General features: G+C 35.7%; 1 protein-coding gene across 8 annotated transcripts in view; it reads right to left on the minus strand.

The window, feature by feature from the left end:
• Nucleotides 1–1,683: 1,683 nt before the first annotated feature.
• Nucleotides 1,684–17,203, minus strand: part of Orc4 (origin recognition complex, subunit 4) — a 47,867-nt gene continuing 32,347 nt past the window's right edge. For 7 of the 8 annotated variants that reach the window (XM_013030279.1, XM_013030295.1, XM_013030287.1 and 4 more), the window contains 6 exons: nt 15,844–16,017; nt 8,599–8,685; nt 7,873–7,981; nt 7,016–7,111; nt 6,867–6,934; nt 1,684–2,121 (listed from right to left, as the gene is read on the minus strand). In XM_013030279.1, the coding sequence (XP_012885733.1) occupies nt 1,933–2,121; nt 6,867–6,934; nt 7,016–7,111; nt 7,873–7,981; nt 8,599–8,685; nt 15,844–16,017 (723 nt within the window). In that variant the 3' untranslated portion in view covers nt 1,684–1,932. The remainder of the gene's footprint in view (nt 2,122–6,866; nt 6,935–7,015; nt 7,112–7,872; nt 7,982–8,598; nt 8,686–15,843; nt 16,018–17,203) is intronic. The other variant, XM_013030321.1, reaches the window with a different exon arrangement.

The raw sequence follows: 17,203 nt of genomic DNA on the forward strand, positions 1-17,203 counted from the left end.
AACAAGTGAAAAAGCAAAACTGAGCAGAATGTATATGAATTCTACAGAAAGTCATTTTCCATAGCGTGTTCTTCAAAGCTTCTTAAAGAAGCTAATAGATTCTGTTTTCAAAAATAGGAATCACTATGATACAGTAAGTTTGGTCAACACATTTTAATTTCTTAGAGCCATGTGCATGCATGTGAACAAGAGGCCTTTAAGCAAGTTTGTGTGGGTGTGCTACATGAGGAAACATCAGTTAACACTGCATTGAAATCCCTCTGCATCCCTCTGCATTGAGATGTAAGCATAACATTTTCACCTGTATGACCTTGGCTAACTTTTTTTTTTTTTTCAGATTTGCTTTATCTTGCTTTACCTCCATCATTGAAAATGAAAACTCACCTTGCCCTCCATCATTGAAAATGAAAACTCACCTTGCCTCTTAGTTTTCCATACTTGTTTGGTGGTCATCTTCTTAGCTTGTAAGTATCTTAACCTAGTAATAATTTGTAATACTTATATCATTTTATTAGGCCCTTCCACTGAAGACAGATGGTACTTCTCCTAACATTAGTACTTAAAGGAAAGTTACACCTTGAGTATAAAATTGATTTCAGACATGGTAGCAATATCACCATATTAAGTGGCTTAATAGCTGCTAAAATGTGTGTATTATGGCATAGAACCAGAATAAAAGCTCTACCCTTAAAACACATTGCTGAACAATAAATAAATGATCTGAGGCTTTGAGGGCTGAACATTTTTGTGGGAAAGACTACACAAAGAATAGTTACAGAAGTGCTACATGTCCATAAATTTTATATACTAGTCCATATCCAAAAATTTTTAAAAGTCAAAATTGTTCCTTGGAGCAATACTTGGGGCCTTGAACTTAGGCCTGCTCCCATGCTGTAGAGCTTTACTTTTACTTTATTTTTACTTAAATAAACCTATGCTTTTCTCATTAAGTAATTTTTTTAATAACTTTGGTAAGTTTTTAATAGCAGGGGCTTTTCTGTCAGTCAAACCTGAGTTGAGTTCCTGGGTCTGTCAGTTCCTCCCAACATATGTAGTTCTGGACACTGCCATTATTGTGGTGGTTTCCTAATTTCTAACAGCACCTAAACCCCACAGGACTAATGACCATTAAATTGACTAAAAATTACGAAAGGATAGGGACAACATACATAATCAAATGCTTGAACTAATAAAGTCACTATCACTAGTACTTACTTAGTACTTACTAAGTTTCATTTGAACCTGCGTTAGTTCATTGCTTCCTACTTCTCTCATAGGAAATTACTTCTTGAAACACTCAGCTACAACTACCAACCGCCATTATTTGTGGGAGTTGTTTTCCTACTATCACTAAGATAAATGTTAAAAATTCTACAGTAGTCTCTAGAATCTACGAAAAAACAATTCTACAGAGGATTCTAAGGTAGACTGGCATATTTTGAGAAATCTAGAAGAGGTTTACGATCCTTGTTTTTTCATGTTATTATCTTCTGGCTAAGCTGATCAGACTTAGATCTGGATAGAATCCAAAATTTTCATATGTATTGGGAAACAGGCAACAGCAACAGTACCCTTATTGAAATCAAAAGATTACTTATTAGCCTTCAAATTCCACCATTTATATACTGCTTACTTAAATGTAAAAAAGAAGTATGTATTTGTCAAATAAAGCATGTAATCCAGTTCCTAAAACAGTCATATTTTATTCATTTGAACTGCTACAGAGAGCACAATCTAAACCAACCACTGGAATTACAAATCACATAACTGTTCATGTTTTAAGGAATGGCCAACATGTACAGCAATTTCCCATAAATACAAACTGTTTATAAATATAAAGGAATGTATTAACATATCTTGTTAAAGGTTAATAACTTAAAGCTCTTCAGCAAAGAATGCCTGAAATGCCAAAACTGAAATCACTGGTTATGTTTATAGCCAGCTTAGTGAAGAAGTTGCCCACTGCCTGACATCCGTAGGACAGTTGGGGTATTTCTGCAGCGCATTCATAATTTGAGTATTATCCAAAAGTAGTTTCATCAGCTGGTACTCTCTCTGTGAATTTACTGAAGTTCTTTCCATGGGCTTTATTAATTCTAATTGCTGTAAGTGTTCAAAAGCCTGCAAGATTGAAGAAAAAGTTTAGGCTGAATAGGGGAAAACCCACCAGAAAATAGGATCTTGGTTAATTGTACAGCAGACTGCCAGAAAAGACATAAAAAAGTATGTTTAAAAATATGTGATTGAAATCAACACAATTATGAAACAACTTGCAGTGTTACAACACCTGCCTAGCATGTACAAGGCAAGGGTTCCCTGGGACCACAAAAAAAATTCAAAACCAAAAAACCTCCCCACCAACCAAGTAACTAACTCTCCCATCCCCCTCCAGCTCTGCCCACCCACAACTCTCATGAACTGATAAAAATTCACTGTCAGCTAAGTGTCAATGCAATTACCTGTTCCCGTACTGTTGAGTGGAAAGACGGCAAGTACTAAATTTTCATAATATAGGTTCATTTCTGACCTCATTCTATATCATGGTTCCTGCTGCATTTTTTTGCTTTTGAACCTGAAGACTAAATGGGTCCTGTGCATACTAAGCACCAACTCTACCACTAAGCTACAATCTTAACCCTTCCTAGAGCACTAAAGCAGTTTGTGTGTTAAGTATGTATGTGTGTGTACTCCAGTAATGGGGCTTGAAGTCAGAGCCTTCTGCTTTTTTTTTCTCCTCTCTCACTTTGTTTTTTTATTCCAAGACTAGTGCTCTCTACCACTTAAGCCACAGCAACACTTCGAGCTTTTTTTGTTGGTTAATGGGAGGTAAGAGTCTCTTGGATTAGTCCGTCTATGCTGGCTTCCATCCTCTCTCAAACCTCAGATCTCAGCCTCTTGAGCTGCTAGGATTTTAAGTGTGATCCACCAGCAGCAGCCAGGCTAAAACAGCATTTTTTATTAACATGGTTCTCTAAAATCTAAGAATCTGGGAGTGTAGCTGTGGTTCAAATTAGTAAAACACTAGCCTTGAGCAAAAGAGCTCAGGGGCAGCATCGAGGCCCTGAGTTCAAGCCCCATAACAGACCAAAAAAACCCACTAACAATCTGCTGAGATTTTCTGATTAGCTAGGCTACTGAAATCTACATTTGAATTGTTTCTACTTTTAAGGTTTTGCTGTCTAAAGTTTAACACAGCTGTAACAAAAAGTGAGACAGAAAAGTCCCCGAATAGCCTTTACAGTGGAAGTGATAAGGGCTATGAGAGTAGGTAAGTTCTTAAAAAGAAGGTTGTGACCAACACTGTCACAGTTTACCATCAAGTCTGTTTATCATACACACTTGTAACACAGACCTTTACGGTTTGCTTCTTCCTACCTCTATTCTTAATATATTATTGTCTTTAATATTGTTGTAGGTATGTTATTAAGGTATAACAAAAAATTAAATTACAACACACTAATTTATATTCCTAAACTAGATTCTTGAACATTGTATTCTTACAGCAAATTGTGAAATTCTATAGGAATATATTCAATATGTAGTATGAAAATACTGATACAAACAGACAGGCTAAGCTCAGATACCACTGACTAATGCAAATAAGAAAATATTGGATGTTGCAGGTACTGAGGTACAACCTTATTTAAAATACACAAGTGATTAGCTGGAAATTACACACAAGAATTGAAATGCTAAGCATCCTATCCACTTCACTGACATCGACAATTCATGACAGTACCAGACAGGAAAATACAACCTCCAGTAGGGTAAAGGCTTTCCATGCTGCTCTGAGGCAACAGCACTGTTCTATATTTAATTAAAAATAGCTTAAGAAATAAAACTATAGCTGGAAGGGCCTAATAGGAACACCAAAATATTACAAGTCTTCTGATTAAAACAGAAAAGATGAGCCAGGTGGGAGTACAACATATATATGTAATCTTAGCTACTTGGGAGGCTGAAATAAGGAGGGTCATGGTTTGAGGCAAGCCTGTGCAAAAAGTTTGGAAGAGCTCCTTCATGGCTAGATGCAGTGGTGCGTGCTCGTCATTCTAGCTTTGTGCGAAGCACAAACAGGAAAGCTGAAGTCCAGGCATGTGGTTTGCCATGAAGTTAGATTCTATCTAATATAACCACTCTGGAAAGCAGTTTGGAGGTTCCTCAGAAAACTAAACATAGACATACCCTATGACCCCACCATACCATTCCTAGGTATTTACCCTGAGTAACAAGAATTAGGATATGACAAGGACACATGCGTTTCCATGTTCATTGCTGCACTGTTCACAATAGTCAAGATAAAGAAACAACCCAGATGCCCCACTACTACAGATGAATGGATCCAAAAATTGTGGCACTTACATACAATGGAATTCTATACAGCCATTAGAAGGGACAAAATAATGGCATTCACAGAGAAATGGATGGAACTAGAACAAATCACGTTGAGCAAGGTAAGCCAAGATCAGAAAGACAAATGGCACATGGTCTCCCTGATTATTTGGATGTTAGATTCAAAAACGCAACAAGATGCAACAAACTATACAGGAGTCAAGATACCTATATTCAGTAAAACCAAAAGAAGTCAGTCTTGGAAGAAATTGTAATAATACCCAAGCACCTCTTCATATGTGCATCAAAGAAAAGAACCTACAAGACTAGGAAGTAAAGGATTTCATTTTAATTTGTCTTTTTTTTTTTTTTGTAGTCATGGGGGTTGAACTCTGGGCCTGGGCAGTGTCCCTGAGCTCTTCAGCTCAAGGTGAGCACTCTACAACTTGAACCACAGCACCACTTCCAGTTTTCTGGTTGTTAAGTGGAGATAAGAGTCTCACAGACTTTCCTGTCCGGGCTGGCTTTGAATCTTAACTCTCAGATCTCAGCCTCCTGAGTAGCTAGGATTATAGGTGTGAGCCACCGGAGCCTGGCTTGTCTTATTTTTGGATGACTCCATATTCTTTACCTCATATTTGAGGTTGGGAGGAGCAATCAGTGGAAAGAGAGTGGAAAAAATACAGCAGAGGGGTCCAATAGCTGTACAGGACATTGATAAAACTGAACTAAGCAACTCAATGGTGGTGACAGGAGAGAGGGAATGAGAGAGAAGGAAGGAACAATTGCTACTAAGCAAAAGGAAATAAAAGTCCCTAACACCTAATTTGGAAGAAATAGCCTTATTGTTAAAGTTTGTACAGTTCATAAACTCTGTGGATTAAGATGATGATTATAACTATGAAGGTTAAAATGTGTTTATGACGTAAGTATAACCATGCCACAGTACTGTGAAACATACATAGTTGCTTAAACTCAATAAAGAAATATTTGGAGAAAACAAACTGTCCCCCCCCCAAAAAAAAAACTAGATTACAAAAGGGCTCAGTTGTAGAGCACCTGACTAGCAAGTACAGGACTTAAGAGTTCAAACTCTACCCAGTGCTACCAAAAAAATAAAAGAAAATATCATTGAGAATGTAGTGTCCATAGTGGGCAATCAAACATTCCAAATGCGTGACATAATTTTTAATTTTATATAATATTAATTGAATTTAAATTCAATGTTTAGATATCTAATTTTCTAGTTCAACTATAAAACTATGGAATAATTTCAAAATGTGGTATTTACCTTTTTAGCTATAAGTTTAATGACTAGAGAATAACAACTTCTAAAAAGTATTTAGTAAAGTGGAATAAGTTAGGCTTACTACTTGGCAACACATACCAAATTTATTTTTAATTTTTAAATTATGTTTAAGTAGCTGTACAAAGGAGGTGCCATTAGCAAAGCAGTTTATGAATGCAATGTATATCAATCAGGGTCACTCTGACATTCTCATTCTGACTTAATTTTGTGATACATAGATAATGAAGTCTTGACTACATCCTCCCTAGCTATTTCCTCTTCATTCATTTATCACTATCCCTTTGTCCCCATGCACCCTTGCATGTACCCATTTCTTGGTGATGATTTTGTTGGGCTTTGATCTCCTTCTTTCTAAAAAATTATAGTATTTCAGTTCTCTAGAGTCTATTGCATTTCAGTTAATTCATTTGTAAATATCTGCATACAATATAATGCATTTATATACAGATTTATAGATACATTCTATTTACCACAAATGAGGGAAACTATGCAACCTTTAATTCTCTGGGGCTGGCTTATTTCTCTTAATATAATTTTTCCAAGTATTCCCATTTCCTTATGGATGGTAAAATATCATTCTTTCTAATTCCAAATTGAAAAGATACAAAGAAAATATGAAAATACTTCCAACAATTTTCTACTTTAGATTAGATTTTGTAGTTTTGATATATTCAGCTAAAGTTATCTTTAGTGATTTCACCTTTTAAAATTTCCTATGATTATTTTAAAATTAAACTGCACAATATGGTTCACATTATTCCCCTAATAGGCAAAGTTTACCTAAGACAAAGCTCTCATATTTTAAATGCATGCCTCCCATAAATAGCATTTTTCTCTAGGGTCTAATCAAGCTAATGAGATTTAGTCCACAAGTTTCTTACTGATTCTCTACATTTTTATCTCCTTTCACTGCTAGATTATAAAGTCAACTCTTGATTGGAAAGGGATAAGGAATATTCCATGTGTTTGATAGTCTACACCAATAATTCATTTGCAGGATACAAGTGCTAACAACAGACAGCAGAGGGCAGTATAGCACCACAAACTGTAAAACTGCCTTGAGAAATAGTCATATCCTTTCACTTTTAGATCATTTTTGTCTGGAAAAATTCCTATGGCAAATGCCTTGTTAAAAACTTACAAAGTGCAACCTTTATTCTTCAATTGAACTTGAAAATATGCTTTTCTGAAGGAAAAAAAAAACAGAACAAAGCCTAAATCTTACCTTCATTACAACAGGTTTCTCAAAATTATAAACAGAATGGGCCTTTCTTTGAACAAATTTCTGAAATTCTGGAGAATAAGCAATGACAACATTAGTACACTGAAGCAAGAAGCAAGTAAAAGTCAGAAATTAGTAAATTATGATCTTACCATTATAGACCATCTGAAAATTAAAAGGCTCCTCTTCATAGATGTCATTTAAATGTTTCATTGCTATTATAAGACATATTTCCAAGACTGATAAACCTAGAGAAAAGAAAGAACAACTATGAGTTGTTTAAACAGCAAATATAGTAAAATAGGCCTTTAAGCAGCCAATATAGGGAAAGATCATGGTTTTGAGGAGGGTTAAGATTCTTGTATTCAACTGTGTTTTAGTCACCATTTTCTTTATAAACTTGTCACTTAATTTTGGGTTTAATTGTTCAAACCTGCAAAATAAGAATCTTTAAAAATTTATAGAGGTGTTACAAGGATTAGAGAATATCAAGCACTTACTTTATGGCCCACAACAGAAATAAATAGAAACTGCAAATATTGTATGATTTTAAATCATACAGGGCTGAATGGCAATTTATTCACAAATCCCCTAAACATCTGGACATCATCAAAAACTGCAACCGTTTTTTTTTTCTGATGAAAAAATTATTCATTATTCCTTTAATTTCAAAGTGATAGTGAACCTACAAATGACTAAGAAAGCCAGTGAATGCTTTTCAGTAGCACTTGGTACAATGAGAAAGTCAGTAGATATCTTATCTGGATTTCCAAGGTCAATGGAAAGCAGTGTCATGTTTCACTTGAAATAAGAGTGGCAGGAATACCAATATGAAAAGTACTGATTAGTCTATATGAACGAAGATGTATTTTGTGTGTGTATAATATATATATATATATATATATATATATATATATATATATATATACATAAAGCACCACACTCAATATTAACTATAATTTTGACCATAAAACACAAAATTAAGAAATTATTAGACCAGATTTCTCACCATGCACAATATTTGCTTTAGAATCCATGCTACACAGCTGGTTTGCTTCCATCAGATCTGCTGAAGTCATAAATGGATGTGATGCTGTTATTCGATGTAAAGCCAGCATCTAAAGAAATGTCAATTAGAAGAATTAATTAGAATGCTTAGTAAAATTAATTTGTATATTTATTCTTATAAGAGATTAATATTAATGTATTGGGAAAGGTATTCTCAGATTTAGTTCTCTTAAAATATAGTGTCTCTCAGGTGGGCACTGGTGTCTTAGGCCTGTAATCCTCGCTACTCAGGAGGCTGAGATCTGAAGATCATGGTTTGAGGCCAGCCAGGGCAGGAAAGTCTGTGAGACTGTTATCTCCAATTAACCTCTGAAAAAGCAGATGTGGTACTGTAGAGCTCAAGGACAGTGTTCAGGCTCTAAGTTCAAGCCCCATGGACCCTGGGGGGTCAACTCCCCCAAAAGTACCCACAACTGACCCCCCTCTGCCAAAAAAAAAAAAAGACCAAGTGTATTCACTCAACTTAAAATGATATGAAAGCTATATATGAAAACTACCATTTAAGGAGCAAGAAATATTTCCATTTCTCCACATTATAACTTTAGTATACAAAAATAAATCCTTGCTAAAACTTAAGGATAAAATATAAATTGTATTTTAGGAATATACATAATATTTTATGTTTTCATGTATCAGTTAAAAATACATTTAATTTAAAAATACAAACCAATAGCATGTGTAATGACCGCAGGTTTTTGCTGACATTGAACTGCTTCTGTAGAACTTCTTGCACACTTCTATCTTCTGAGAGACGCTAAGGAAAAAAAAAAGTATTACTTAGGACACGTCCTAAAATGAGCTAGTTATTTATTGATTGTGAAAAAGAGTGAAAAAAATAATTTAAGGAAAAATGCAATTCAATATCTAAATATAATTTTATGCTTCTGGATGGTATGCTTTATTAACTATACTTTATTATCTAGTATTTACATATTATTAAATCAATAAATTAAATTTGTACAATAAAATCAAAACCAAATTAACCGTCAACTAATTTCCTCATCATTTTAAGTTACTTTCAATGTTGCCAGGCACTGGTGGTTCTGAAAAGTAATCCTAGATACTCAGGTGGCTGAGATCAGAGGATCACAGTTCAGAGCCAGCCCAAACAGAAAGTCCATGAAACTCATCACCAATTAACCAACATGGGCCAAAAGTAGAGGTGTGGCTCAAGTTGCTGAATGGCAGCCTTGAGTGAAAAAGCTAATGGACAACACCTAGACTCTGAATACTGGTGCAATAACTAGTATTTAAAAAACTTCTTGCTATCTCTAAATTTCCAATTTAAGAAGGAAATATAGTCGTAACAGTGGGATGCAAAAATGCAGAACAAAGCACAACAAAGAATAAGAGTTGCTAGACTCGGAAAAAATGAGTTAAAGTACTGTAAGAATGCTTACACAGGCCAGGTGCCAGTGGCTCATGCCTATAATCCTAGCTACTAAGAAGGCTGAGATTTGAGGATCTGAGGTTCAAAGCCAGCCTGGGCAGGAAAGTCCCTGAGACACTTATCTCCAATAAATCACCAGAAAACTGGAAGTGGCGTTGTGGCTCAAGTGGTAGATCACTTGCCTTGAGTTGAAGAGCTGAGGGACAACACCCAGGTCCAGAGTTCAACGCCTCCCTCCCCTGCCCCCCCAAAAATGCTTACACAGTACATCACTCAACAGCCAAAAATGAAAGAAATGCTCTGAGTATGGGAACTGCATGAGTAATGTAGATAGTCATAGTATATTGACAAAAAGTAAGTAGTCTAGTACTCTTAGGTTTCAAGAATTTTGCAAGGGAATTTTGTATAGAAAGATGAAGGAAAATCTAATTGGATGTACTGATATGGTCAACAATAGAGTCAAGAAAGGTCTGAATTATTAAGGTTATATAAAGAGAATTAGCACATGTACTAAAGACATTTCTGAGGGAGAATTAATTGCTAAGAAGGATGGATTTGAAAGGAAAAAGAAAAAAAGTAAAAAACAATTATATACAGAGTATAGAACTACTGGTGAAAAGGAAGATATGGTCAAGAAGTAAGCTATGGGTTATCAATATTTAACCAGTAGGTATAACAAGAACAAAGTCAGAAAAAAGAGACAGACAATAAAAACTGAAGAGATTTAAGAGAGAACATCAATCTAGCAAACAAGTGAAGGAAACCTCCAGAACAATGTGGTGATAAGGTTTGCAAAACTAAACTGATAATATATATTTGAGAAGAGGCAAATGGCTTTGGAAATTTGGAGATCAGGGCCCTTTTAGAAAAAGCACTATCTAAAGGAGGCAACGAGACTCTAGTGAACAGGATTCAAGACTAATGGTGAAGACCAATGGCAACAGATAAAAGATTAGATGAATGGTCTTATCAGAGGTGGATGAGCCAAGGAAGATTGGCACATATTTTCAAAGTTGTCAACATAGAGTAAGGACTCTTTTCTTAAAGCATATCTAAAACTAAGCATTTCTAGATTTGCTACAGCTTTAACTACAAGTCTTCTACCCTAAGAAGATTCAGATTTGGGGAATAAAAGTTTCTCACCAAACATATTATTCGCTTTACTATTATTTTCAAACTCTATTATTTAAACATATACATATCCATCCATAAACAAGGTCAAATAACTTTTGGAAATACATAGAATTAACATAAAACCGCATATATGAATCAGTAATTACTTTTCCATAATCTTCGTATTTCAATAGTACTTAGGAAAACTACATTTTAGGCAAAAATAACAAAAATTTTTCTCTGTAAAGTTTCAATTATAGGGCTGAGAATGTGGCTTAGAGGTAGAGTGGTTGCTTGGCATGCATGCCCTAGGTTCCTCAGTATGACACAACCAGGAAAAAGCCAGAAATATTGCTGTGGCTTAAGTGGTAGAGTATTAGCTTCGAGCAAAAGAAGCTTAGGGACAGTGCCCAGGCCCTGAGTTCAAGTCCCAGGACTGGAAAAACAAAAACACAAAGAACAAAACAAATTAACTTCAATTCTCATTTATTTGCAAAACTCTCACTTTTTTTTCTATAGTACTGTTTTTATAGAATTACCTATATGTGAGTCACTAAAAAATAATTTCTCTCATTAGTTTTTGCCTTTTTTTTTATTGTGAAAATACAGAGGGGCTACAATTAAATGAGCAAGGTACTGAATACATTTCTTCTCAAGCATTGTTGCCTCCTTTGTTTCCCCTTCATTAGGTTTTTAATTGTTAAATTCCATCTTGGTTCAAATATTTAAAGATAAGGCTATTATAAATAACCCCTTGAACTCGGCTATAGTATTTTGGGTAACTGCCTTTGAGGAGAATTAACTCTAATTCCACTGTGTGCTCTTTTCCAGAGACTTTTCTTATATTGCCATACTGGAATAGGGTTAATTCTGCTTACTTGTTGCATCATTTGAGGTAAGTCTAAAACAAACATTTAAATTAAGCAGGATGCAGTTTCAACCCTGTATTTTATGAATGAGATTCCACAGATAACCCATTTTCTCTACAAGTACTTTTATGTTAACCTTGTAATAAAAAAAACACCCCAAAAACTCTACATAATCAATACTGATTTTAGATAGCATTCACCATATTGCCTATCCTAATGGGACAGGAGTTCTGTCCATGGTGCTGACAGATTTTTTGTTTAAAAGAGAAACAACATACAAAAGGGAAGTGGCTCAAGATGATTGGCATATAAAAAATGAAAAGAATTAAAAGACAGATCCTAGTGGTGCTAGCTTTGTTCATGAAAATTTAACTTAAAGAATGTCAAAAAAGGGAAGGTCGCTCAGTGGTAGAGCGCTTGCCTTGCATGCATGAGGCCCTGGGTTCGATTCTTCAGCACCACATACGCAGAAACTAAAAAGCCGGAAGTGGCGCTGTGGCTTAAGTGGTACAGCGCTAGCCTTGAGCTGAAGAGCTGAGGAATTCAGGCCCCACGACTGGACCAAAAAAAAAAGAATGTCAAAAATATTTGTATTTACCATGTACCTACCTCTAAGTTTGGCAGATACGTAGGTCTGTACCAAAGGCTGGACATTACCATAAGGAAACTATTTTCTAAGTTATCCAGAGGTATAATTCATCACTAATTCCCATTTGATTTTTATTAATTTTAATTTTTTCACAGTACTAGAATTTGAACTCAGAGCCTTGTATTTCTTAGGCAGTCATTCTATCATTTAAAGACTATAACCACAGCCCCTTATGCTTTCATTATATTTTGAATAGGGTCTCACTTGCATCTAAGATGGCTTGGTCCAGTTTGCTGTGCAGCTGGGATGATAGTAGTACACCACCATTCCCAGCTTTTAATTGGTTAAAGTGGGGGAATCTCATGAACTGTTTGCTAAGGATGGCTTATAATCATGAACCTTCTGATATCAGCCTCCCAAGTCATTAGGATTATAGCTTTAAGCACTCCTGTATTAAATAGTTCTTTCAGCTGAAGAAAACTACACAGGCCATCAAATTGAATTTGCTCAAACCCCTTATATAAACTGGCATATGATGTACACTTTAAGTCATCTCTAAATTTCTTATACTCTTTTTTTTTATTAGTTAATATAAAATGTATTAAAGGGGAAACAAAGGAGGCAACAATGCTTGATAAGAAATGTACTCATTACCTTACCCATGTAACTGTAACCCCTCTGTATGGTATTTTTTAAAAAAAAAATGTATTAAAGGTAAAAGTTCTTAAACTGGTTGTTTAAAAATTTTTTTTTTTTTTTGAGTGGCTAGTCCTGGAGCTTGGACTCAGGGCCTGGGCACTGTCCCTGAACTTCTTTTTGCTCACAGCTAGCACACTACCACTCAAGCCACAGTACCATTTCTGGCCTCTTCTGTCTATGTGGTACTGAGGAATCTAACCCAGGGCTTCATGCATGCTAAACAAGCAGTCTACCACTGAGCCATATTCCCAGCCCTGTTTATTAGGAAATGGACGATAATGCAGTATATAGTCACTTAGGAAGACAGAGAAAGAAAACAGGGACGGTAATAATCAAACTCTAGGAGATAACAAAATTTAAATACCAGACTGCCTTTCAATCTCTTAGGAAAAAAAAGTCTTAGAGTAAAATTCAGCTCAGGAATTGCAAAAGTTGGTACATCTGTGACACACTGAAAAGTCAATCGAGAGGCCAGGAATAGAGGCTTGATTAGAGGAAAAAGGTAAAAGAGGGACAAAATGGAAGCACTAATTATAAAGAATAAAATTCAACAATTAGATGCAATAACAAAATCTGCCTAACTTAACTGAAAGATTCAATCCTAGGGAAGATTAATTTGGGGTGGAATGGAGCACATAAACTCATATAAAGGCACAATATCTGATTTTAAGAACAAAGACTTAAAATTTATACTAGATGAAACAGTGAAGAATTATGAATGAGAACAATATGGAAAAGGTTAAATGAAGAATATTAAGCAGTTTCAAGCCTTTACATAAAAATAACAAATTCAAGCATGCAGACAGTTTGTAATGTTAGAGACCAAGTGAGGAGGAGGAGAGATGAAGCTCAGTGATATAGGGGATACCTAGCATGCAGAAGGCCCTAAATTTGATACTCAGCACTGCGGGGCAAAAGAAACAAGATATACACACAGATATGCATTAGCCAGCAAAATAAGAAATAATGAACAGGCTGGGAAGGTGGCTCAGTGGTACAGCACTTGCCTTGAAGGCATGAGGCCGTGGGTTCAATTCCTCAGCACCACATAAGCAAAAAGAAAAAAAAAGCCGGAAGTGGCGCTGTGGCTCAACTGGTAGAACGCTAGCCTTGAGCTGAAGAGCTTAGGGACAGCGCCCAGGCCCAGAGTTCAGGCCCCACGACCGGACCCCCCCCCCAAAAAAAAACAAAAAAAGAATGAACATGGACACAAACAAAATTTTCATTTTTGATATTAAATATTTTGCATGGATTAGTTTTTAACAAAGTTTAATTTAAAGTTTTTAAATATGAGACTATATAACCCAAACAAGAATAATTTTGAGTAAATAAATACATAATTATCACTTTGAATTTAATATTAGTATTTAAGATTTAATGGTAGAAACAATCTATTATTATTATTGCTATATTATAAAATAATCAATTTTAGAACCTATAAATAATGTAATTCTATTCAGAAAATGAATCATTACACACTTAAATTTAATCCAATATTGTATATCAGATATCTTCAATTCCTTCAGAACCCAGCACTACAATATTTTCCTTTTTGTTGGGATACATATATCTTAAAAGATTACACATTAAAAAATTTGTTTCTCCTCATTCAACCTTATAGGCATAGGTGGAATAGAAACTTTCTGAGGGCACAGCAAATAGGAAAGAGACTTGACAAATGGAATTATATCAAAATAAAAAGTTCCTGTACAGCAAAGGTCAACACAACTAACAGCAAAGTAACTAAACTAGAAGGACAGCCTACAGATTAGTGTAGTGAAGACTAGCAATACATTAAACAAAAGCCTAATATCCAAAATATACAAGGAGCTCAAAAAATTAACCCCCCTCAAAATCCCATCAATAATGGGCAAAGGAATTTGAGAGACTTCTCAGAAGAAGAAGAAAAAAAGGCAAATACAGGCTGGGAATATGGCTTAGTAGCAGAGTGATTGCCTAGCATGCATGAAGCCCTGGGCTTGATTTCTCAGTACTGCACAGACAGAAAAAGCTGGAAGTGGCACTGTGGCCCAAGTGGTAGAGTGCTAGCCTTGAGCAAACTAAGCTCAGGGACAGTGTCCCGGCCCCAAGTTCAAGCCCAAAGACTGGCAAAAAAAAAGGCAAATAGACATGAGGAAATGCTCAATATCCCTGTTGAACAAATTAAAACTATTTTGAGATTCCATCTCACTCCACTTAGATTGGCCAACATCAAGAATTGAAACAACTAATGTTGGTGAGGGTGTGAGGAAAAGAAGCCTTATTCAATGTTGGTGTAAATGTAAACTAATACAACCACTCTGGAATTTTACTCATCTATTAGAAGGAATAGACTATCCATTAGAAGGATAGACCAAGAACAAAGAATGGTATGTGAGGTAAACCAAGCTCAGAGACAAATAGTACGTGTTTTCTCTCATATGTTGAAGCTAAATCTAATATATAACTGGAATGATCACCTATATAATGGACTCTAGGCATTCACAAATAGACTAAAGGAGGATACCCTTAGGGGAGGAATCCAAACATTTAAGTTTTCTGAACATTTGAAACACTATATATAGGAATGGAAAATGTTTCTCCTGCCAGGTGCCAGTAACTTACACCTATAAACTGAGCTACTCAGGATGCTGAGATTTCAGGATCATGGTTTGAAGCCATCCCAGTCAGGAAAGGACTTGAGAGCTTTAACTCCAATAAATTACTCAAAAAAATCCAGAAGTGGAACTGTGCCTCAAGTGACAGAGCTCTAGCCTTGAGCAAAACAAGCTCAGGGACAGCACCCAGGCCCTAAGCTCCACTGCCAGCACCCCCTCCCCCCCAATAAAAGGAAGTTTCTCTTCTATGTATCAAACACAAAAATAACACACTCCTTCCCTTCTCCATGCACACTGAAATTTGTCAATACTTGTCAACAATTTTAACTGATGCTAATACTGAGATAATCTAACATTGGTCAGTGTAAGTCTTTGAGATTCACTAAATCTAAAGAACATATGGATATTTGTAAGAGACTCAAGGATTTCTTGCATGGGCTGGCTTCAAACAGCGATTCTCAGATCTCAACCTTCTGAGTACCTAGGATTGAAGGCTTGAGCCACTGGCATCTGGCTATTTTAGTTACTTTTAAACAAGAAAACAGGTATATGATTTACATTTCTACAGTTGCCAAAGCAACATTAGAAACCTTATATCAATTGCTTTAAGTCATACAACAATACACATAAAGTAACATTATTGACTTTGACTTACCTGAACATTCTCATTCCACTTCTCTGCAAAAAGCTTATCTGGGAATTCTGCAGGTAGCGATAACTGTTCTTTAAATATTTTAATGTATTGTGGAAAACCAAATGAATTCATTAAGTGTATCTGCCGATGAGAAAATCGTGACTTCACTCTTTTTTCTAAGAGCTCTAGAATATCCTTAAAAACAAATCAAAATATCTGTAAGACATGTTTACAAAATATTATGGCAATGTTAGAAATGTAAGTAAACTATTATATATTATCATAAATGTTTATAAGACTGTATGAAAGTAAAACATTTAGTCAGACGCCAGTGGTTCACAGCTGTAATCCTAGCTACTCAGGAGGATGAGACCTGACGACCATGGTTTGAAGTCAGCCTAGGCAAAAAAGTCTGTTAGACTCTTATCTCCAATTAGCCAGTACAAAGCTGAAGAGGAGCTGTGGCTCAAGAAGTAGAACACCAGCCTTGGGTAAAAAAGTTAAGGATGACACGTAGGCCCAGAGTTAAATCCCCAGACCTGCACACATGCACACACACAAACATAACAACAACAAAAATAAACATTTAAGAAAGTCATGCAAACCATATAATCCCTTTCTAGAAATCCTGCAAGCTTGGTGATGCCATGCCTTTTTCTTACAGTGTTATCCAGAGTTAATGAATAACATTTTAAGACTACAATGATGGCAAAAAAACTGTGACTCTTACTAAAAATAGCTATGTGTTACAGTTTGAAGCCAGCCTGAGCAGAAAATTCCACAAAACTGCATCTCCAACATAACTAGTAAAAAGATGACTGGAGTTGTGGTTCATGGGCAAGAGCATCAGCAGAGCAAGCAAGCAAGCTCTAGCCCTAGTTGAAACCCTGGTAAGGACAGAGAAAATTAAGATTACAAAACACAATGAGATTTATTACCATTCATGAAAATTAAGCCATCTTCCATGTAAGAAAGATAAAGAAAAAGTTTTCTTAGGTGAAGGAAACAACTTCCCTAAAACTGGTATGTGTTCAAGCTGTACATTAGAAGCACAGTAAGTTGTCTTCTTCAGTCATATAGATGAGTAGAAATTGTCAATGTTGACTTTCTTTTTTTTGTTTCAGTTCTGGGGCTTGAACTCAGGGGCTGGGTGTTGTCCTTCAGCTTTTTAGCACAAGGCTGGTACTCTTACACTTAGGTCATAGCTCCACAACTGAAGATTTTTTTTTTTTAGTGTGTGTGTGTGTGGGGGGGGGTTAACTGGAGATAAGAGAATCACGGATTCTTTGTTTTTTAAATTTTGGTTTGGGATGGCTTTAACTATGATCTTTAGCCTGCTGAGTAGCTAGGATTACAGCTGTAAGCTACTGGAGCCTGACTT

This window comes from Dipodomys ordii, unplaced genomic scaffold, assembly GCF_000151885.1.
Source record: "Dipodomys ordii isolate 6190 unplaced genomic scaffold, Dord_2.0 Scaffold5, whole genome shotgun sequence".
In the NCBI taxonomy this organism is placed as follows: domain Eukaryota; kingdom Metazoa; phylum Chordata; class Mammalia; order Rodentia; family Heteromyidae; genus Dipodomys; species Dipodomys ordii.